This window comes from Gambusia affinis, linkage group LG12 (genome assembly GCF_019740435.1).
Source record: "Gambusia affinis linkage group LG12, SWU_Gaff_1.0, whole genome shotgun sequence".
NCBI lineage: Eukaryota > Metazoa > Chordata > Actinopteri > Cyprinodontiformes > Poeciliidae > Gambusia > Gambusia affinis.
This window is the reverse complement of record NC_057879.1, coordinates 10,194,700-10,216,745: the sequence shown is the minus strand read 5'-3', so window position 1 is coordinate 10,216,745 and position 22,046 is coordinate 10,194,700. Positions and strand designations below refer to the sequence as shown.

The window sequence follows — 22,046 nt, the reverse complement described above, 5'->3', positions numbered from 1 at the left end:
TTCTTTGTTCCATCTGGTAAGGCAAAGCAAAAGGCAAGTGTGGAAAGTATGCATTAGTTGGCAAAAATATCTGCCACAACAATTTACATATACATTGGGCCATCGGATTCGTCTTCATTTCCTTTCGTCCTCTCCACACTTCTGTCATGTTCTCGTATAAAAAGCAATCCAAGAAAATGCATTTCCTGCAACAGATAGAGCAGAAAATGGATTTGCATTCATCCTCAAAGTGTTAAGTAGAAATATCTCCCCCCCCGCCCCTTTGCACCAGAATGTCAAGGTTTATACATAAAGGTAGCAGCACTATATTAAATTCATATTATTGGGGATTTTTTTCCACTTATGTAAGACTTGCAAGTGGAAGTAAGTTCAAGGCTATTCGTTCGTTCCTGCTTTTATAGCCAAGAATGTATTTTTCATACATCTATGTTGAACTGCATCTCTGCAATTGCTTTGCCTACTTTGCACAGACTTTAAGTGTGAAAATACGCCACCTCGAAGCAATCTGTTACGGACAGGACCATTATTTTTCAGAAAAACTGGATTCAAACAATTGAGTCAGCTTATGAAGAGGTTGAGGTCTTGAAAAGTGACTGGTTGAAAATTTGGAAAGGGGTTTGGGCATCGAGACACACATCCTCTACCGCTGAAACGTTCTTTTAGTTTCTTTTCCAACGCGCTTCTCAATATCAAAGAATCAAAAACCTGTGCATGAAATGAACTTCTAAAGTCACGTGGGAGTCATATCTTCACTCGGTGGAGTTAACTGGTGGAGTTAAAAATCAGAAACGATAATTCTCCATACGGCACACCAGGAGCTGACAAAGTTTCTGTGCAGAAAAATGAAACCGAGGCTGAAATTTGAAATAATAGCTGTACTGTAAGAACAAAGCAAAAAACCAGCTGCTGTGTTTTCTTGTTAGTTCAAAATCATTACCCACATGTTTGAATTCTCGTCAACTCTGAGTGGTTTCAGAGCTCCTGCTGGGTTTTATAATATTACTCTGGAGGGAGGGCAATGTGTGTGTGTGTGTGGGTGTGTGTGCGTGCAAAGGGGAAGACAAAACATACAATATTATACAAAATTACATTCAAATTCTTCTTCTATCTTCTCCCAAAGAATTTCAGTCAAAGATCAGACTTTGGTATTGGATGGTTTATTTTCAGCAAACACACAAAAGACACTGGCAGAGTGAGATTTTTTTTGTTTTCCAAACATGAAGGATTTTACTGGTGAACAATAATTTTTAAATACTTTTTGATTTTTAAAAAAAATTCTTCCTTTAACTGTTGCTTGGCTAACTCAGCAACACACATATAGCTTCGAATCATCCACTAACACACAACAATCGCTTGATTTATTCATTTTCTGCCACCAGGTTGAATTCAGTTTTTTTTTCCTTCTTCTTTTTCTTTTTCTTCTCAGGGGAGATTTGCTCCTTCAAGATCTTTGGTCAGGATGCCCCTTTTGAGGCAGTGGTGTTGAATCGCACATCAGGAGAAGGAGTCCTGCGAGCCAGCAGTCATGTGGACTGTGAGATCCAGAAGGAATACACCTTCATCATCCAGGCTTACGACTGCGGCGACGGCCCTGGTGGAGCTAACTGGAAAAAATCTCACAAGTAAGTCCAGCGCCTGGGTTACAAATCTTTATGCAACTCTGGATGTTGGCCTTAAAAAACTCCTTCTTAACAGCAAGAAGCCTCCAGCAGCGACCTGCCACAGCTGACTGGGCGTTTGAGACGACACGAAAAGAAACACATAGGAGGAGTAGAGAAAAAGTATCGAGTAGAATCACCTCTAGAACAGAAACGTAGCTAAACAGACAAGTCAGAGCCAGTTTTCTAGTCTGGTAGGTAGACGAAACATAACGTTAGTCGCAGCAAAAGCTCAGCCATTGTCCAGGAGAGACACGGGAGAGCATGAAGCTGTTGGCAGCAGTCACAATTAATCAAAATACCTGGCCAGATGTAGCTTCTATGAAGAGGAATATAAAAGACAACATACAATTAAAAGCTGAAATAATACTAAATAATTCAACATTGGGAAGCAGTAGGAGAATGTATAAACATTTCTAGTGTGATGTAAGCTTTCAATCAGGAGAATAATTCACAGAAACAATCTATATCAATAGCTGCAATATTTTACACATAAGCTATCTATAATTAGTACAGGAAACGCATCTAAAACTTGTAAATTCATGTAAGAATATTTTGTAATGTTGACAGCGACGACTGCTGCTGAAGAAAACTGTATCTACTGTTGGTTCATTTGCAGACCTTAGTGTAAAAACATCAGTCAAATGGGCAAATTTAATAGTTTTAGTTGAGAGATTTGCTAGTGTGTGTTAGAAAACACACTAAGCTGCACATTCTGCTTTACTAATAGCTTGTGACTTATAAGAAACATTGCGATGAATAATAAAGAGCGTTCTTTATCAGGAGCTCTTAAGCTTCATGTCTAACTTGTGAATAGCAAATCCTCTTTGTTATATTATGCGACAAAAACATGACAGTTATTTTAACCTAGCTTTGTTTACATTACCATATTTTATTTGTCAATATATAAGGTGCATTTCTTTACCTGAAAATGTGGGCTGGGATCCAGATCTGGATTCACTTGCTGTTCAATCCGGATCCAGATTGGATTCTGTACTTTGCGAATAACTTTACTTAAGGTCTTGTTTTGCAAAATAAATCTGTTTCTTTCAAAGAATGCAAGAATCCAAAGATAAATACTCTGTTTTTCAGTGCCGTGGTCAAATTATTAATGGTGAAAACAAAAATCTCTAATGCCGCCACAGCAAAGTCGAAACAAAAGGTTTAACTTACTGTATAGAATCATTTCTTTAGCCTGCAGCTATGCCAAGCTGCCTATTAAATCCTTCAAATTCAGCTTTCAGACTTTGGCCTTGCCCTCTCGTTTTGTCCTTTTATTGCCCTCTTGTGAAATTGGCTTTTGTTTCTGTTTTCGTTGTCAGTTTGTCTCAATGTCTACTCTGGGAACACTCCAGCAAGATCACAGTAATCTACATAATCGTTGCTCTTCCTCTTACTCTTTTGTTCATGTCGTCCATCAATCCTCTTGAAAGCTGAATTTATAGTTGCTGTACATCAGTAAATCAAAGTGCAATTAGCTTCTAGATGCTAATATGATACATATATTTTAACAAGCATATCCATGACACACAAACTTTATTCAGAGATCCAATACACATTCTCACATCTCATCAAAAGATGTGGCAACATTGAGTTGGCACACTGTCGTTTTCTTCTCAAACAAATGCGTTGACGTTGCTGCCTGTGAGCCCCTGAAGACGGCACACTCTCATGCTTGTGCGTCTGATGACAAAATACATTTTGGGGGCATTTCAGTCCCCACTCATGACTCAAATTTTCTTTCTGTCATCTCTTTTTCCATACCTATTTTCCTTTTATCATTGCCCTCCTTTTTCTTTCTTTTTTTTTTAAATAAATCGTCCATGCTCTTTTTATGTCCATATTTTACAATGGGCTTCCTTCTTCCATCTTGTCTTCCTGAATTCAGGGCTGTGATTCACATTCAGGTGGATGATGTCAACGAGTTCAGCCCTGTGTTTAGAGAGTCTCTGTACAAGGCATCAGTGACTGAAGGCAAGATCTATGACAGCATCCTGCAGGTATTTATTTAGGTATTGATTGTGAGGTTGTTAAACTGAACCACTAAAAAATGTCAGTTCTTTTTTTGCAGGTCATTATTTTATATGGTGTGAAGGGGGTAGTGAATAAATCAGACCCCCGGGCCCCCTATTTTATTTTTTTTATTGGTGCATCCCTAGTGAGAACACTAGCCTTTTAGCTAAAATGTTTTAAAATTTCCTCCATTATTATTTTTTTATGTCTCTTATTTGAGATATTAGATGTTAAAGCACCGTTTGTCTGAACTTAATTTCAGGTGGAGGCTTGGGACCAGGACTGCTCACCGCAGTACAGTCAGATCTGTAACTATGAAATTGTGACTGGAGGAACCCCATTTGCCATCGACCGCAATGGTAAGTTTTTTGCATGCATGGATGAGTAAGTGGTAAAAAGTTAAGGAACCTTTTTTTATTATTTATTTATTTTTGTCCTTTTGGAATGTTTTATGGGGCACCGGTGTGAATAATGGGTATGAGCTGCTGGTTCTGATTCAAAGCAATTTGTTGTGTCTCATATTTCAGTGAAAAGATGTAATCTCCTAAAATCCTTTAATTGAAAATGCATATTGTAAATAACTTGCTGTATATAACAAAGCAATAGAGAAAAAGTTTACTGGATTTAGGTGTGGACTTTGACTAGGCCGTTACAACTTTGGTCTAAACCAAAACATTTTGACTCTTGCTGTATGTTTGGGACCATTGTCCGACCTGGACCCACAGATTTTCTTTGGTCTGTTATTTTAGGTGAACATTACTGCACGCTCACCATTTTAATCAGTCTTTTATGAGAAGTTTAATGCTCAACATAATTAGGTTACGTCTGAATGGTAAATGGACTGAACTTATATAGCGCATTGTAAGGGGGGAAATAAGCTGTTCAATATGAAGAAGACCAAGTTCAAGAAAGTAAAATTGACCACTTTTTAAATAATTTTGTTCTGAATTTTAAAACAGGTTTACAGTGCTCTCACAGGAACTAATCTGTGATTTGCCCCTTTGGCGTCCTCTGTAATCATGAAGATGTCGTTTGGAATATATGATTAAATTGTATTACGAGCAGCAGGCTGTTTTCTGCTAACTGTGTTATTTCTGCCTCGTTTAAACACAAACAGAATGGTTAATGGCTTGATGAGAGAAGCGGGACATTTTCTCTTTTGTACATGTTTTCCTTGTGATCTCTCAAACCTTGTGTAAACATGAAACGTCTGTGCTAAATATGGACTTTGAAAACAAATCCCTCAACTTTCTGTGGGAGCTAGCAATGAAAGATATACTATTAAAGTGGGTTTGAAATGAAAAAAGGAATTTCTCACAATGTAAAAATGTGCAAAATATGTTAGCATTTTATCGCTCCATGGTTCAGAAGTAGCCGAGCATTTACAGTATTTATCAGAAAACTAAAGCTTGTTTCTGTTTTTCTTAATCATTTGCTAACTTATTTCTTCCCATCTGTCCTCTCTGCTTAAATGGTTGTATTGTATTTCTGTTGAATGCACTATTTAAACCACATCTGTCTGTATAAAATTTCACTTTGGGAGTTAGACTGCCTCTAGCCCGGCGTGATCTGAGTGGAGTGTAATGCAAGCTGAAGGCAGACGGTGTGTGTGTGGGCGTGTGCATGCGTGCGTGTGTGTGCGTGCGTGTGTGTGTGTTTGTGTGTGTGTACTTGCTGTTCAGTCAGACAGAAACATGAACTTTCTCTACAGTTACTCACCTCTCTCTGGGTGGTTCATGCTTTTATTAATATTTTTTGTCTTATTGCTTTGTGATTTTAATCTCCAAGTATTATTTTTTTTTTCTGTGTATTTGACACCAGTCTGACTTACTCTCCTCGCACGCTCAATAATACTGCGTGGAGGGCAGGGTAAGCTGCAGGTTATTGGTTAGATTTTCTCTGTAGAACTTTGTGATGTGGAAGGGAGCACAAAGTAGAAAAAGTAATTGAACTCCTCTGCAGCAAATACTTAATGTTGGATGTGGAGTTCATTTTATTGAAGAATAGAGAGTCAATTGAAAATGAATCAGGGATACTCTGATGATTTAAAAAATAGTCCTTAAAGGTTTATATCTTTTTTAAAGATGTTATAAATGGGCAAGACTAGACCTGTATGGTACTTAATCCTGGAAGCTAATGCTAGGGTGCTAGGACCAAGACCAAAACAGACCTTTTTAAGTGAATACTATTTTATTAACCTTTAGACTGTAGTTAAGTTTGCATTGATGGTGATATAAGGAGATAGTTTTTAGAAAATGGAAGCTGTTTTAGACATTTTGCCACTCTAGGTGTTCTTGCATGAGAATAAAGCCTGTAGAGCAGGGGTCTCAAAGTCCAGTCCTCGAGGGCCGCAGTCCTGCAGTTTTTAGATGTGCCACAGGTACAAAACACTGGAATCAAATGGCTTAATTACCTCCACCTTGTGTAGACCAGTTCTCCAGAGCCTTAATTATTCTATTCAGGTGTGGTGCAGCAGAGACACATCTAAAAGTTGCAGGACTGCGGCCCTCGAGGACTGGAGTTTGAGACTCCTGCTGCAAAGTGTCTCTCGTCACAGTAGAAAATTAAGACCGGTTCTTACAATGTTTTACTTTCATATCAGTTGCTAAAAATACTGTAAAACTCCTAGAAATACATGATTTTATTCAGTATCTGTTTCACACTTGTAGCACTCAACCTCAAACCTCCATTTTATCAATAACTAATCGCCAGCTTCTCTGCAAATAACCACCTAATGTAAACATTACGACAGCCAAGACGCTTAACCCTAACTCAAAACTCCAACATTGCTCTTTTTCAGCACTGTCCTGCTATTAAAAAGCCCAAAATATGATAAATATCATATTCATGCTGTAACACTTCTATGTTCGTCTCAGGTCAAATAGGTCGACTTCACCACAAACACATTCAGCTTTACTGTATTTCTTCTAAGAAAAGAGAAAATCAAGATGGCGGTTAACATCAGCCCAGCAGCTTACAGCCTTATACATTAAATAAAATACAATAAATAACTCTAAAACTGTAATAGCACTTAGAAGCAGTTACCATTTGTACAATTAGTTTGTTCCACCTGTTGTTAAGTGGCAGAAACATTGTTGGTATGTTTCTATTTTATTTGGTTTTCAGACTGTCAGGGTGAGAGATTTTCCCTGTCTGACTTTGATTCCTCACTTGTCTTCTTCTGTCATGTCAGCTTATCTTTCTTTTACATTCTGATGTTCTTTGAGCCGACTGGATCTCACTCGCTTCCTTCATTCCTCTTTACCAAAGCAAAGTCAAGGGGTTTTGTACCATCAAGCCTTTAGACAGAGACAGCAATGATATTTTAAGTGTTGCTAAAAAAAACAACAACAAACAAACAAACAAAAAAAACTTAACTAAACATGTCCTGGATTTGCAAGAAAACCAAAAAGTGATATCTGAGTTTAAGTCAATCTGGCTTCATAGAATCCCTGGAAAATAAGTAAAAGGATTAAAAATGTAGATATTTAAAAAATAAAAGCTAAAATGCATGACATATCCTAGAAATGAATAGTGAAGAAAACAAATAGCCAGTAGCAGAGTATGTTTATTCTTGTGATTCTCATTTTTTTATTTGTAGTATGTCTAAACAACTATTATTTTAACATTCATGGTTAACATTCTAGGTGTATTTTGAATAGTATTTATCTAAGCAGCCATTTACAGAACATTTTTACTATTGGCTTCTGAAAGATTTTGCCCAAACTTAACTCCTGCAACCTTTCTATCAACCTCAGTCACTTGTTGTGTGCGTTTCAACAGTAGAGATCACGACCAGGCCACTTTCTTAGGTTATATCCTCTGACAGAGTGGCTTTAAAGGCTGTGAAATCAGACCAAAGCAGCATCAATTTCAGATTGTCTCATGGTGATTATGGTTTAAAAGCCACAGATTGCCACTCCAAACTGTGTGGAAATCTGTACTTGGATTGATTCTCAAATTAACTACGCCCATCTTGACATTTTGTGCAGGAAAATCAAAGGAAAGATAAGGAGAGATCTGATTGGAAAGGCAACATCTAAAGACAGTTTATGACAGCTTCACGGCAATTAAGCTTTGAAACAGCATTAAAAATCCTTTCTCGCTCAGAGGAAGTTTGTAACAATCTGCTAATCTTTACTAATTAAAGCCTGTGAGATGTGTGTGATTGAAACGGTAAAAACAAAGACGTGCAGCAGTGCTTCAACTCAGTATCTCTGAATGATCAACAATCCTGGACATTTGTGATTTCTTGAATCTGTTTTCCAGAAAACAAACACTTTAAAATAATTGTGACATTAGCAGTCCACATTATCTTTAAGAAGCTTTAATGAGAATCTCTTTATTCGTCTCCGTTGAGACACTGATGGTGAGAGTCTGTGCTTACTTTAATTCGATATTTTCACTGAAGTTGGTGGATTTTATCAATGCATTCAAATGCAAACAATTTTAAAAAGGAGCATCAGTGGCTGCATTTATATATTTACAAAAATCCTAATAAGCAATAAAAAATATAAACTGGAATATAATGATGAGAATGATGAGAATCTCGAACCAGTAAGAAATATTTTGCATCCTCCTACTACAAGGCTGTGCATTTAGTTTAGAAATAATCCAAAAATTTGATTTCCCCTCAGGAATGTTTCCTGGGTTCCTGGAAAGGTTTCCTGCAGTGGAACCACACCTTTACACTCAAGAGCTGTTTTATTATTTAATACAGTTATTTAAGCTGCTATATCTTTGATTTTGAGAGTATAAAAGTGGAGATCAGAAAGGGCCAGAAAACAGTTTTAAATCGCATATCTCTCTATGTCACTGACGCACAAAGAAAAAAGGTACAGATATTCCTTTCCATTTATTTGTTCAGTCATTCTTGTAATTAAATTCCACAAATGAAACTATTACATAAAACCTTTAGAATCTATTAATTGTGTAAATAAACTTTTAGCTAAAGAATATGAACAAAACCATGAAACGGTGAAATATGATGCTGCATGTGTTAATATTAAATCTCAACTTTTCCACAAACAGGAATGAAAATGGGGAACGTTCTCAGAGAAGGAGGGAAACATTTAAGCTTCCTGTGGGGTTTAAAAATATGGCCACATAAGCATGAATGTGTAAAGATTTTATATTTAGTTACACTGCCTTTTGAATTCAGTAACATTTGGCTGCACTAATGACATCGGTCTAAAGTCATTTGTTGCTTTTATGCAGACTGAAAAAGACAATCTGTCTATCCTAGTTTATACAAAATTTTCACAGGAAGGTTGTTTATTTTTCAATGCAATAGAAGTTCACTCAACTGTGACATCAGGCTAAAAGTTATTTTCCTTTCAGTTCTACGGTTTGCTTTTGCCTGTTTTTATTTTTTGTTTTGTTTTGTTGTTTTTTTTAACTCGGCATATAATTGTAGTTTCCTCAGCTGAGGAATAATCCCCTTTTCTTTCTCTTTGTTTTCATTTCCCCTGTAGGTAACATCAGAAACACAGAGCGACTAAGTTATGAAAAGCAGCAGAGCTACAGGATTATGGTGTCTGCCTTTGACTGCGGTCAGAAAAAAGCAAAAGAGGATGTGGCAGTTCACATTGAAGTCAAGCCTGTCTGCAAACCTGGATGGCAAGGTCAGAAACAACCACTGAATTGCACACACACAATGTCTTGCCTTGAAATACTCAATAGAAACTCACCGACTGGTGTTCATATAATGCTTTCACCTAAATGTAGCCGATGCATTCAAAGTTGAAGATTGCAATTCAGAGCAGTCTTATGTGCAGACACTGCTTTGTTCAGGAGCTTCTCTCTCATTTTATATTGAATGTCTCTGAAGGAAATCAAAGGACCTGACACAAACCTCAGGAGGGAAAGCTGACCAGACCGGCCCTTTTTTCTTCTTCTTTAACATGCCAACAGCTTGGCATTCAGTTCAGCCCAACTCCCCTGCTGCTTCACCTGTCTGCTCTGACAGCAGCTCAGGAACCCAGATCATGAAGGAATGAGAGAGAAAGAGAGAGACAGAGAAAGATAGGGAGGAATGAGAGAGAAAGAGAGAGACAGAGGGAGAGAGAGAGAGAAGGAGGCGAAGGAAGAGGTTAAATGACCAGATTACAAGAGAGACAAACAAAAGAAAACAAAGTTCCAGTGATGGAGGGAGCGTGACGGCTATTTTTATAACCTTGATGAAAGAAAAACTAGTCTGGGTGGAGATATTTTCCTCATCTTTTCATCTTACAAAGATGCGACTTTGATACAGCTCAAAGTTAATAGCAATGCCTTCAAACCAATAGTCACAACCTAACAAAACATGTCAATTTTTTAGTCAAGTTTTATTGTATTTATCTGTTCAAATTGTTGAAATAATTTGATTAAGAAAAAACATTAGCAGTCTTGATTATATTTCTATTGTGTGAATTATTTAAAGTGCTTACAACAAACAGCAAGTGAGGCAAAAGAGAAATTAATCAGTTTGGTGTTTGTAATCAACGAGGAAAGAAAAGAGCATCAGAAAAAAAAGTAATTTCTCTAAATTTCCATTTTTGTTAATCCAGGCAACACTCCAAACTTTACTATTCAAAATGAGTTGTAGAGTTTTCTACCATGCAGATGTTATTAAACTTTTGAACATCGCAACCTTGAAGTCCAGTTTAATGTGATACCAACATAAAGTACTACATAACTATGATATACAAGTAAACATAGACGCGACACGGTTTCAAAACGTCTTAGTCAGGCCTTTGTAATGAGCCAGGAGATTTAGAAATGACTGCTCTCAGATGCTCTCCATCAAATTTGATTTATTTGACTTGAATTGGAGGAAATGTTCAGTCTTGCAAAGCTGCTCAAGACGCTAAAGACTTGCAGCCATAACTTTAGTATGTTGACTCAGGTTCTGAATGCACATTAATTAATGTTGCATGTTGCCGATTGTTTCCTTGGAAAACAATGTCAAAAGTGTTTCACTTCCACTACACAATTGTACACCACTTTTTGTCGAAACACTGAAGTTTATGATTGTATTTATAGCTCATGAATTGTTTTGAAGAGGTGCTATAACTCTTCCTCCTGCATAAAAAGGAAGCCAGCAGAGCACTGTCTACTGTAATTAACTTTTATTATGGTTCAAAGCAGTCTAGATGAGTCTATCTACTGTCTGAAGCTCATAATTATGTGCTATACAAAATGAAACGCATCATTTTTTTAGGAAAAATCTTTAGCCTGCAGTTATGGATGAGACAGATGTGACCAAACAGGAGTACGTACTCATGGATGCACATAAATTAGTTTTAAGTGCCGATCCTTAATAACATGCAGGTTAACATATCGTTTAAGAGAGACCGGTAGAAAAAAGATAGTCAGAAAGTAATGTCTAAAGTCAATCTAGTTTTACAGAGGAACCAATGAAAGCAGCCGCATAAATCAAAGTAATTTCTTTCCAGGTTTTCTGAGATCTAAGAATATTTAACTTGAAACATCACCTAACACTAAAAATCCTTCCTTTATGCTAACATCCTTATAAATGTTGCAGCATTTCTTCAAATTTGGTCTCATAAAAGTGGCTATAAAGCAAAATCATTAACCCATGCAAAGCATAATGTAAAACCATTAACCTCTACTAGCTTAAAACCATGAATAAAACATAAAGCAACAATGCATTTAAAGCTCTCCTCCTCTCTGTAACATATTTTCTCATGTGCAAAGGTCAGCAATGCTTCTGCAGCTGCACTTTTATGAAGTCTCCCTCACACTGACATGAGATCCACGTCGCCTCTCGCTGCAGTCCTAATCACAATCTGTTTCTCTCGGTAATTTTCTCAGGAGACTTGATATCATTGACGATGTGACATGCACACAGCAACATCAGCATGTTGAGCCTCTTCCACTGCCCCAATGGAGGCATTTTGGTACACACTGGATAAAAGCTTCAACAGCTTGGTGATAAAAAAAGCTGGCTGTCCAGCTGGCAGTAGAAAGCAAGGGAGCTTTCTTTTACATCCCTTTTTTGCTCAGCAATCTTATTAGCAGTTGAGTCATTTCATCATTCAGTTTGAGCAAATAATAATTAAAAATCTTCCCCTGAAAATTCTTCAAATAACAAGAAGAAACAAGCTGTTCATTTCGAAGGTGAAGGCTGTGTGCATAAAACCAAATATGTACAAACTTTTCAAATCTTCGTCGTACTTTTAGGCTGGAACAAGCGAGTGGACTACGAGCCGGGGACCGGAAGCAAGCAGCTCTTTCCCAAGATGCACCTGGAAACATGCGGCGGTCCGCTGTCAGGTGTGAAGGCCATGGTGGAGCTGCAGACAAATCACATCGGAAAGGGCTGCGACCGTGAAACCTACTCTGAAAAGTCTCTGCAGAAACTTTGTGGTAAGGAAAAATACAAAGTCCAGGGAAGAAAAAAAAAGAGTAGATAGGATGGATTGTTGTAAAGAAATAAGTGAGAATGTTCTAATTAAATAGAGTTGAGCTTTTTGATAGCCAAGAACTAAGACTGCATAAAATTTTAATTCAGGTATAAAATTACCTCCTAACATCTTAACCTTCTCAGTAGAGTAATAGACCAATTTCCATCATAGTACTTCAATCTTGCACATTATTTAAAGGAGCATTTTTTTTATTTTAAATAATTAAACTTCCCAAATTAATTTCAAACTTTCATTAAATGTGACATTTATTTGATCCATTTTTACCCAGAATCACATTGTGAAAGTATTTGTACCTCATGAACTTGTTCACATTTGTCACATAACCAACAAAACCTTCACTGTATTTTCTGTGAGTAGCAGAAGGGGCTTTCTCTCAGGGATTCAAACATCTTGCTAATCTTCCAAAAAGAGCTGATTTTTCCCCCCCTATTTTAGTCCTTAAGACAGATTCTCCCACCTGAACAACAGATCTCTGCAGCTTCTGCAGGGACACCGTAGACTTTTTGAGTGCTTCTCTGAATAATAGCCAACGTTTTCTGACCGGCACATCCAGGGGCAGCCTCAGGCAGCACCGACCTCCTTCCTGCCCCCGGCCCCTCCACAAACTGGACCGCACCTTTCCTCACCGACAGCGGACGCGAGAGCGACCTCATCTACAGGTTTGACGGGCGCCAGGCTGCGAATGTTCCGTTTCACGTGGTGCCCCAGAACCTGACAGACCAGTTCACCATAGCAACGTGGATGAAACACGGGCCGAGTCCGGGACTCAGAGCTGAGAAGGAAACCATACTGTGCAACTCTGACAAGACAGGTGGGGAAATCCTCTCACATTACGCTAAAGTGTTGAAGCTTGATATGACATTAATATTTATTCCCCCCCAAAGAGCTCAATGTTTCCCCTCTCTGTTATTAGAGGCGTCCAACATAAATAAAATACCTTATAAAAAGATTGAACAATTAGGCTCTGAATGCGTTGCACAAGCACAAGTCCTCTACAACTTTTCTGCCTACTTCAGCGTAAAATACATAATTAAACATTTCGACAACGAAGACCATCTGAATTTCCTAACAGATGGCTTATTTGCTTAAAAATGGGTGTTTGAAAGCAAAGCTTGTTTTTTTTTAATCATAAAAAGTGGGTTATTTTTCCTGACATATAAGGACAAGCATTGGCTAATCACTGGGGAGTTATGATAAATAAACTCCACTTCTGAAAGCGTTTAATGATCTCTTAGACAGGCTTTACTGTAAAGAAGTCCTCAAGTGAAAAAGAGCTTGAGTATTCATTTGGAGGACTTGTTTTCTTGAAAATTCAGAAACTGAGCGTGCATCCCTGTTTACTTTGCACATAGTGATTGTGTCCCGTGTGTTTTGTGTGCGTGCAGAGATGAACCGCCACCACTACTCTCTGTATGTTCACAACTGCCGCCTGGTGTTCCTGCTCAGGAGAGATTTCACGCAGATTGACACTTTCCGACCCGCCGAGTTCCACTGGAAGCTGGAGCAGGTGAGGAGGGTGTGAGAAGTGTGAGGTGGCGCGCGTGTGTGTGTAGGCTTGTCTGTGCCCCATCTGAGTGCAAACTCAAACCAAGGGTGATTTTCTTCAGCAAGTGAAGGGCTATCGCTATTTGTGTAGTGAAGGGAAACGCTTTCCCCTCTAATTACCAGAGGCCTTCCATCACTTTCTTCCTCTCCCAGCTGGAGATAAGAGAGCAGCAGACACCCCTAAGCTACAAGTTAAAACACACAAACACACGCCTACACACGTCACGAGTGGAAAGTCTATTTAGCTCTGGTTAATGGCTCTCCCAGCAGCAGATCGCTGCTATCTTTCATTTACCTGGAACGTTTTTGAACCGCTGTGCAGTGAAGCTTTCGGTTTCCGTTCTTTAGAGCCGTTTTAAGAGAAAGCACATTGCATCACATTATGTTGTCTCACCTGCTATGGAAGGTTACAAAGAAACCATCAATTGTTGCACCGTGCCTCTCTTGCGTAAGAAAGGAGTTGCAATGCAGGCAGTTTTCCTGGAGTTTTATTCTCCGACTTGCCGTCTGCTTTGGCTTCGTCTCTTCACGTCGCCGCAGTGAACGGTGCGCCGTGGCAGAGCTGCCGACGTTAAAGTATTTTTGAGTCGCTTTTAACTATCCAAGAAATTACTGAGCAGATAAATTCTCTACAATTTACATTTAAAAGAGTTGATAAAGTCTCCTGTACAGTAATTGTATACTCCTACGACTTATTTTGCTTAAGTATGACTGCTTGAATACTGTTAAAAACTTGATTTGTTTGGTTTCACTCGGGATGTTTATTATGCAGGTGGAGGAAATATATGTTTGGCTTTTCTGTTTGTGTGATAAGGTTGTGCAGACCAGAGTGTTTCCTTGGATTATTGATTAGCAGCTTGCAAAAGTATGTGTGCTCCTTGAACCTTTTCAAATTTTGATGTGCTCCAAAAAACAAACTTGCGTATAGTTCATTAGGATTATATGTGATAGACCAAAATGCGTAATGTAGAGTGGATGCAAAATAATCCATGGTTTTCAAAGTTTGTCTTGTCGATAAAAATTCGAACAGTGTTTCATGGATTTGTAGCTGCAATGCATTTAGGGCATTTTACTTCCAGTTTTGCATGTCTGTTGTTTTTTTTGTTTTTTTCACAGTTTTTCTTTGCATAATACCTCGAGATTAGTCAGATGAGATGGAGATTTGTGGACAACAGCTTTTGTACGCAGAAAAGGCCGCTGATCTAAAGTTTTACATTATAGTTGTGTCTGTAGGATCATCATCCTGCAGGAAGGTCAACATCCACCCCAGTGTCAATTTGTTTGCACTTGTTAACAGTTTTTTTTCCCATGGATATTTAGCTCCATATATATCTTCCCATCAACCTTGACCAGCTTTTCTGTGCCTGCTGAGAAAGGGCCTTCCCACAGCAGGAGTGTTTCATAGTGTTGCACGGTGAAACTTTTCTAGAACGTGTAATTTGTCCCAAAGAGTTTCATTTCGGTCTCATCTGAGTGACACACTTTCTCTAACATGTCCCCCATGGAGCTCGTGACAATGTTTAATTTGGACACTTGTAGATTTTTTCCCACTCATTCATAAAGGTCAGATTTGTGAAGTTAATGATTCCACAAATCAATAACAACTTTCTCTCTTCTTCAGAGTTGATTGTCTGATTAACGCTCCTCTTACCTGTTTTATCAGCTTCGGTAGATGACATGTTTTGTGGCTGCACCATTCTCTTTCCTATATATATATATATATATATATTTATGTCTGATTAAATGGTATTTGTGAAATGTGTAAAGCTTTCAACATTGTTATAAAACCAAGCACGGCTTTCACCTTCTCCACAATCTTACCTCTGAACTGTCTACTGGATTTCTTGTTTGCTCTCTATTCATTAATGTTAGATAATAAACCTAGATTGACATTTTTTATTTTTACACTGTTTAACTCTGTTTATAAATTAGGTTACTTTTAAAGAGAGTTAATAGCATTGGATCTTGTTTAGAGTTTTCAGACTTAGAGCAAATTTTGAAAATCTCTATTAAAGTACACTGAATATGTGGTTACAATTTCACAAAACAAGAAAAGCATCAGTGGGCATTAACACCTTTATGAGTGATTTTTCTTTGTTTATTTTGGTCTAAATTCATATTTCTCATGTGAAGTTAACCAGCAGAGTGTATATTCTGTCGCAGTGTTTGTTCGCTCTCACCAAGAAAGGTTTATTGCAGGTCACTGGTTCAGCAAAATGCCTTTTCCCTCCTGTGTACCATTCAAACAGGCATTTGTTTGATCTAGGTCAAAGGTAGATTAAAAAGTGTTTTTCTCATTCTGCTGTTCTTTTCCCTGGAGCCTCTAGAGGTGAACGTGACAAAGAAATGCCATCCAAGCAGCCGAACGCTGTCTTCTGAGCAAACAACCTCCAGACTCCTCTCCTCCTTTCTATTACTTTTGTCATTTGTTCTGTAAATCTTTTTCTTTGCTTTCTCTCGTATTACTACTTTTACTTTTTACATTTCACACATCAAACACAAAGGGTAAGAACTCTGTAGGGTGTAGACAGCAGAGTCTTCATTTGCTCATGGTCTAGCTGAATATTGTGCCGGGTTCAGAAACTTCATCTGGAGACAAGTTACTACGATCAAGAGCGCTGGTTGGTGCTTGAAATATTTTAATCATAAACAGTTTTAATCTCCAGTTTTATGGACTCAGACTTCCTTTTAATTTGCTTCTGTTCATCCTTACAGAGTTTTAAAAGTCTACGCAAGTTTTTGTTTTGACATTGAAAACAATTTTCTCGTATTTTTAGTCCAGAACAGGAACATTTTCAAACAAAAGTGTTTCTTTTGGAAAGACCACGTCTGTATGCACTACCAGATAAAAGGGATTAGCCTTTGTAGTGTCAGCAGAAAGCTTCTCCACAAAGACAGAGTTCATTCCTGTTTGTTTAGTTGAACCCATGGCCAACACAAGAGTTATTAACAAAGTGACAAATATAAAATATCATAACAGAAACCAGGTGATTCCATGTTCCTGTTATATGAAAACCTGGCAAATAGAGGATGATCGACTGAAGGATGATTCATCTCTTAGATCAGTTTTTTCAAACGCAAATTTAAATTTTTTTTCCCCCTCCCATTGACTGTTTTTTAGTAGACTTGACACTTTTCTCCTTGTTCTCCACCTAATCACTTTCCTCATTGTTTAGGCACAAACTACACAATTATAGTCAGGTGCAAAGACTGGAGTAAAAAGATAAGACGAACCAGACAAAAATAAAAACTAAGAGACTTTCAGAAAGTCCTAAGAAGTCTAATCCAAACCAACAGATTATATGCAAGTTAGACTTTTTGCATGCAAAGATTAAAGAAAAAAGTCTCGCTTGTTACTTTTGATATTATTTTATATGTTTTGAAACAAGCTGCTGTCAGTCACTGACATAAAACAATCCAGTTAATTTTTTGTGCTAATTAGCCCATTTCTGTGAGTCAGTGGAAATAAGACCGAGCAGCCATGCAACCTTTTTCTTTTCCAGTACAAATTCATTCACTTAAGATGTAATTCACACTTTTCTCCGCAGTGGGGGACGATTGTTTACTCTACATGCCATTTCCGCAAAGCTTCACATCGTAGCTTTCTTCAAAATTGAGCCAAACGATAGCGATTGGGTAAAATCAGATCCAATCTCTTTAAGTGGGTTATTACAATTGGTGCAAAGGTTTTCTATCCATGGAAACCAGTTGGATGGAATCATTGACTTTAACACAGTCACTTCTCCTTAAAACCCTCCTTCTATCTCTGGTGAAAACCGTTTCTTTGGTCTACTTAAATGTCCTAAAAGTTGTCTAAATATTGGTTGTTAATACATTTAAACACATAAAAAGGTCTGTGTTAGTCCAGGTTTTATACTTACTTTCTTCTTCTGAAGATTGAGGACAAATCTGGTGAATCAATCCTTTTTGTCAACTCCCCATAGAGACAAAGCTACTCAGCCCTTAACTACCATTTGCAGGGACTTGTACTGAGTACATAAAAGAATAATGAAGGCAAGTATTAAATGTTGTGACTTACGTACTGAGCTGTAGCTTTATGTCTTTCTTTTTATGTTTTATTACGTGACAATTCTGTGTCTGACTCACCAGCGATTTACCGCTACTGCTTATCATTATCCTTGAGTTTCTGAAGTTCAAGGGGTGACCTATGAATTAGAGCTGCTGTATTTCTTTGTGTGGAATAATGAGGACAGGAGCAGTGGAGATTGTTGAATGAGGAGAGTGGTAAACAGGGGGAGAGCGGAGTGAGGGGTTTTATAGCTGCTGCACTTAGTAAGGACACTCAATGGCTTCCGTGGCAACTCCATTTAGCTCTATTGATTTTGCAATTCTCATCCCAGGAGAGGTGGGGTAGAGCGGGATGAAAGGAGGCTGGCAAAGAGCGAGGGAGGGAGAGAGAAGCTCCCATTTGCCACATCGATCCGCAGTCTGCAGGAATGTCACTTCTGACAGAAACCTTTACGCACGCGTCCACAGGCCCTGACTTATTTGAATTTCGCTTGGCTGCGCGCACGCACGACGATGATTCTTATCTGCCTCCCTTTTTTCAGTCTTCATTATGAACTGGAGGACGAATCGCAGCTGTTTGTACACAGAACCCACTTTGCTGAAGCCTAGAGAGTTTATCAGCCAACTACAGTTGCCCTGAGGATATTTGTCCAATCAGAAAATCATTCAAGTCATGTTGAAAACATGGACTCAAGTCACACAGACGATGCTTCAGAAAACAGGCTACAAGCTGCAATAAATCAACATTTCTCATTTAAAAACATCTACGTGTACAAATATTTACGCCAAGAACAGAAGTAACATGTGATGTTGAACCCTTTATGTGACGATACTCAGACATAGTCCAAGATAATTAATTTCATTTCAAAAATCATTCAAACCATTTGGGTGGACGGTTTAAATTGAAAAGGACAGTAAGGTAGGTAAATAAATGTAGAAGCAGTAATTTCATTAAAACAATTGTTTCTTAACATGGGATTTTTATCCCAGTGAGGATAGATTTATTTTTTCAATGTTACCACAATAAAATATTAAGGTTAATAAATGTGACCAGCATTGTACAGGTTGGACCATACGTTACCATACATAGGAGAATGTAAAATGTATGTTTCTTTTATATTTTAGATACCCAAGAAGATGTTTTTGACAAAAGAGCAAAGAATTGAAATTATACTGATGCCTGGATCGGGAAGCAGTCGCGTGGTTGCACAAAACTTTAATAGAAAACGTGGAACGAGCGTCACACTCGACACTGTGGCAAAAATTAATTGCAAGTTTCAGAAAACTGGAAATGTTACAGATCAACCAGAAAGTGGTCCAAGTCGAGCAGCGATTACACAGAGTCCCACAAAAATGGAAACGGTTGTCCAACATAAAATGTTTATTTTTTCTATGTATGGAAACTTATGGCCCAACCTGTAGTTTGTCAGAGTTTAGAGGTCAGTCCAGCTAGCTATATATTTATAGAAACAAATTTCACTTCAGATTTGATCAGTATTTACATCCAGACTGCCTGACATGATAAAACATTTGTGCCCATCTGTTGTGGTGTTGCTATATTGAAAAGGTAGGAAATAAGCAGCATCAGACGTAGTTCAGCTTCAGTTCTTTCTTTACTCTCCCGCGTTCTACTCTTCTTCTCCACATACAGCATATTTTTGTCACATACATATTCAGAGCTCCCCCTTCTGTCCTTTTCATGCAATAACAGAACATAACACCATCAGAAACTCTGTAAAATCCCCTGCTATTAATCGTCTCTGTCTGTGGTTAGAGGCAGCGCCACAGTGAGGAGTCAACCAGCATCACTTTTTCTGCTTGTCAGTAATGCATCTAGCTTTATCTGCCTTATCTGCTTGCTAACACCATGCCTGTGGTACTGTAGATTGTTCCCTGCTTCGTGTTGATTAGAAGCCCTCGCTTTGTTTCTCAGGAGATTAATTGGATGCTGCAGACAGTTGTGACGCTGTGTGAGTGAAGAGATTCTCTCCCTGTTTGCAATAGATATCAGGATGTGTTAGTGTTTAGGCAAACAGGGATGTGCTTTTATCTCCTTCAACAGAGACTAATAAATGCCTCTGATCAATTTAAAGATATTTTCTTTAATCAAGGATCAGGATGTTTAGGTTGTACCAAATGTTTTTAAAAGTTAAGTAAAAGCATTTAAATTAAGTATATAAGAGAGAAGCTGCTTCCTTTGTTGTTATCTAATTTGATATTTACTGAGGGTTATTGCAATATTGTGTGAAACAAATGGCTATATGTCAGACCCTTTCAGTACATTTTGTTGAAAGAAACTGTGAAGTTTTCAATGAGGCACAAGGCAGTACATTCTAAGGTTAACCACCTCTAGCAGGTTAACCACCTCTAGCATTTGGATAATAACATAGACTTGTTGCATGATTGTAACTTACAGCCACTGCAGCAAAAGAATAATTTGTATTAAAGTACACTCATGTGCTAGAATGGCCTAGACAAAGTCTAGACTTAAATACGATTGAAAACTTGAACATTGATGTTCACAGACATTCCTTATTGGATTGTACTGAGCTTGAGCGGTTTTGCAAAGCTAAACAAATTCAGTGTTGCATTCTGGGCTTGTTAGAGGCTTCCAGTCTGTTCCACTGAACAGTTCATTTTTTATTTTTTTCTTGCAAATGGTAATCAGAGAGACACAGTGACAGAAAAACGGAAGAAAGAGAACGTGGAGAGAGAACTCGGGGAAGGACTGCTGTATGTATCCCCAGTAAGAGACTACAGCCTGTGATCATGGCAAAATAAGACGTTTAATTGGATCCAAATGAGCTTCCAGTCAACTCCTGTACTGTCTGTCTCCTACAGCTTTCACATATATTTGTGATATTAATGGAGTTTCAACACTTTGAGGACATAGCTAAAGCCTTAGCATTGGTCACAGCTTTGTGGAGGAATGTAATTATTATCACCATCACTTTGAAGCACCGTTGTGATGGTTACCAGTGCCTGTTTCAAATGCTGGCAAAAAACTCTCTAAATAAATTTGAAATGAGGAATTTTCTGTGTTTCCTTCAAATCTTATTTTACTTTATTTAACCAGGAAAGTCCCATTGATATTAAAAACCTCTTTTGCAAGGGAGTCCAGTATTTTAATTAGTAGTAAAATTGAAATTAAAATGCTATTATTAAAAACAATAACAATTTAAAGAATTCATCTCTAGTGCTCTCAGTCTGGACTTAAAAGTGCTCAGTTCATTTCCAGTCTTTTTGCAACATGTTACATGTTAACAGTGCTGAATAAGCAGTGGCCCTTTTCCCACTTCTGTGCAGGGAAATGAGACGGAGAGCAGAAAAAAATAACCATTGTTTCAAATCAAAACTATGTCCTTTGGTAAATACTGGGGCCTTTACCTCAGTGCACATAAACTTTAGACCTTATCTGATAAAATTCTGGATCTTCCATAGTCCTACACAGTTATAACACCCCTTTTAATCCCTAAAATGGAGAAAAGCTGAGTTGTGACATCACAACCCCATTCTTTTCATAGTGCTTTTAACACATTTCAGTGTTTTATTAACACAAAAACAATAACATTTACACTTGTAAGTTTAATCAGAAGAATTGCTGAAACATTAATGGTGCATGAATACTTTTTGAAAGAAAGGCTTTGTATTTTCACTTATCTGTGGCAACACAGCGTCAAAATGGATTTTACATTTCATTGGGGGTTTTCTGTATATGGTTTGTCGTCACTATTTTCCAGATGTATTTAGCTACTCAGCAGGCGTCTGTCTGCCTGAGGTACTTATTATCCTTCAAAATGTAAATAATTTTCCAATGTGTGTGTGTGTGTGTTTGTTCAGACCTGAGGGCAACGGATAGCGGCAGTGTTCGTGTGTCAAAGTGGAGGCACTTAAACTCATTGTGTGATTACCGTACATGCTGGGTGTGTCTTTCTGGCCTGTCGTCAACATATTAATGCTCTGACAGCCTCTGCCATCCGTCCGTTTCCTTTAAATCCATCAGCCTCATTTCAGCAGGAGACATAGACGCTTTTTATGCTGGTTGGAGAAAGAAACTTTAATAATGTGCAGATGCTTCTTTGAGTCGTTTCACTCTCTGGGAGTGAAACATTGTCAGAGGGCAAAAGCAGAAAATTTAATAAGATTGTATAACAAAAGAGGATTCCTAAACATTACAAAAAAAACCCCAAACATTTAATTTATTGTAGGACATTAAGCTGAAGAGGTCAAAGTCTTCGCCTTATTTTTCTGTTGTGCAGCTGGCATGAATCACATTTTAGAAAATGTAAATGAGGTTGGGTTTTTTTAGACTGTTTCCTCACATTTTCTGTTTTTACCTTTTTGAGCTTTTTGGTAATTTTTTATTTGATCA

At 37.9% G+C, this 22,046-nt stretch overlaps 1 protein-coding gene across 1 annotated transcript in view; it reads left to right on the top strand.

Annotated features, from left to right (window-relative positions):
* The window catches only part of clstn2a (calsyntenin 2a), a 157,203-nt gene that overhangs the window by 107,897 nt on the left and 27,260 nt on the right, over positions 1–22,046 (top strand). Inside the window, exons 3-9 of the mRNA XM_044134158.1 lie at positions 1,427–1,622; positions 3,547–3,658; positions 3,934–4,030; positions 9,146–9,295; positions 11,856–12,041; positions 12,654–12,911; positions 13,486–13,607. Coding sequence (XP_043990093.1) covers positions 1,427–1,622; positions 3,547–3,658; positions 3,934–4,030; positions 9,146–9,295; positions 11,856–12,041; positions 12,654–12,911; positions 13,486–13,607 — 1,121 coding nt within the window. The remainder of the gene's footprint in view (positions 1–1,426; positions 1,623–3,546; positions 3,659–3,933; positions 4,031–9,145; positions 9,296–11,855; positions 12,042–12,653; positions 12,912–13,485; positions 13,608–22,046) is intronic.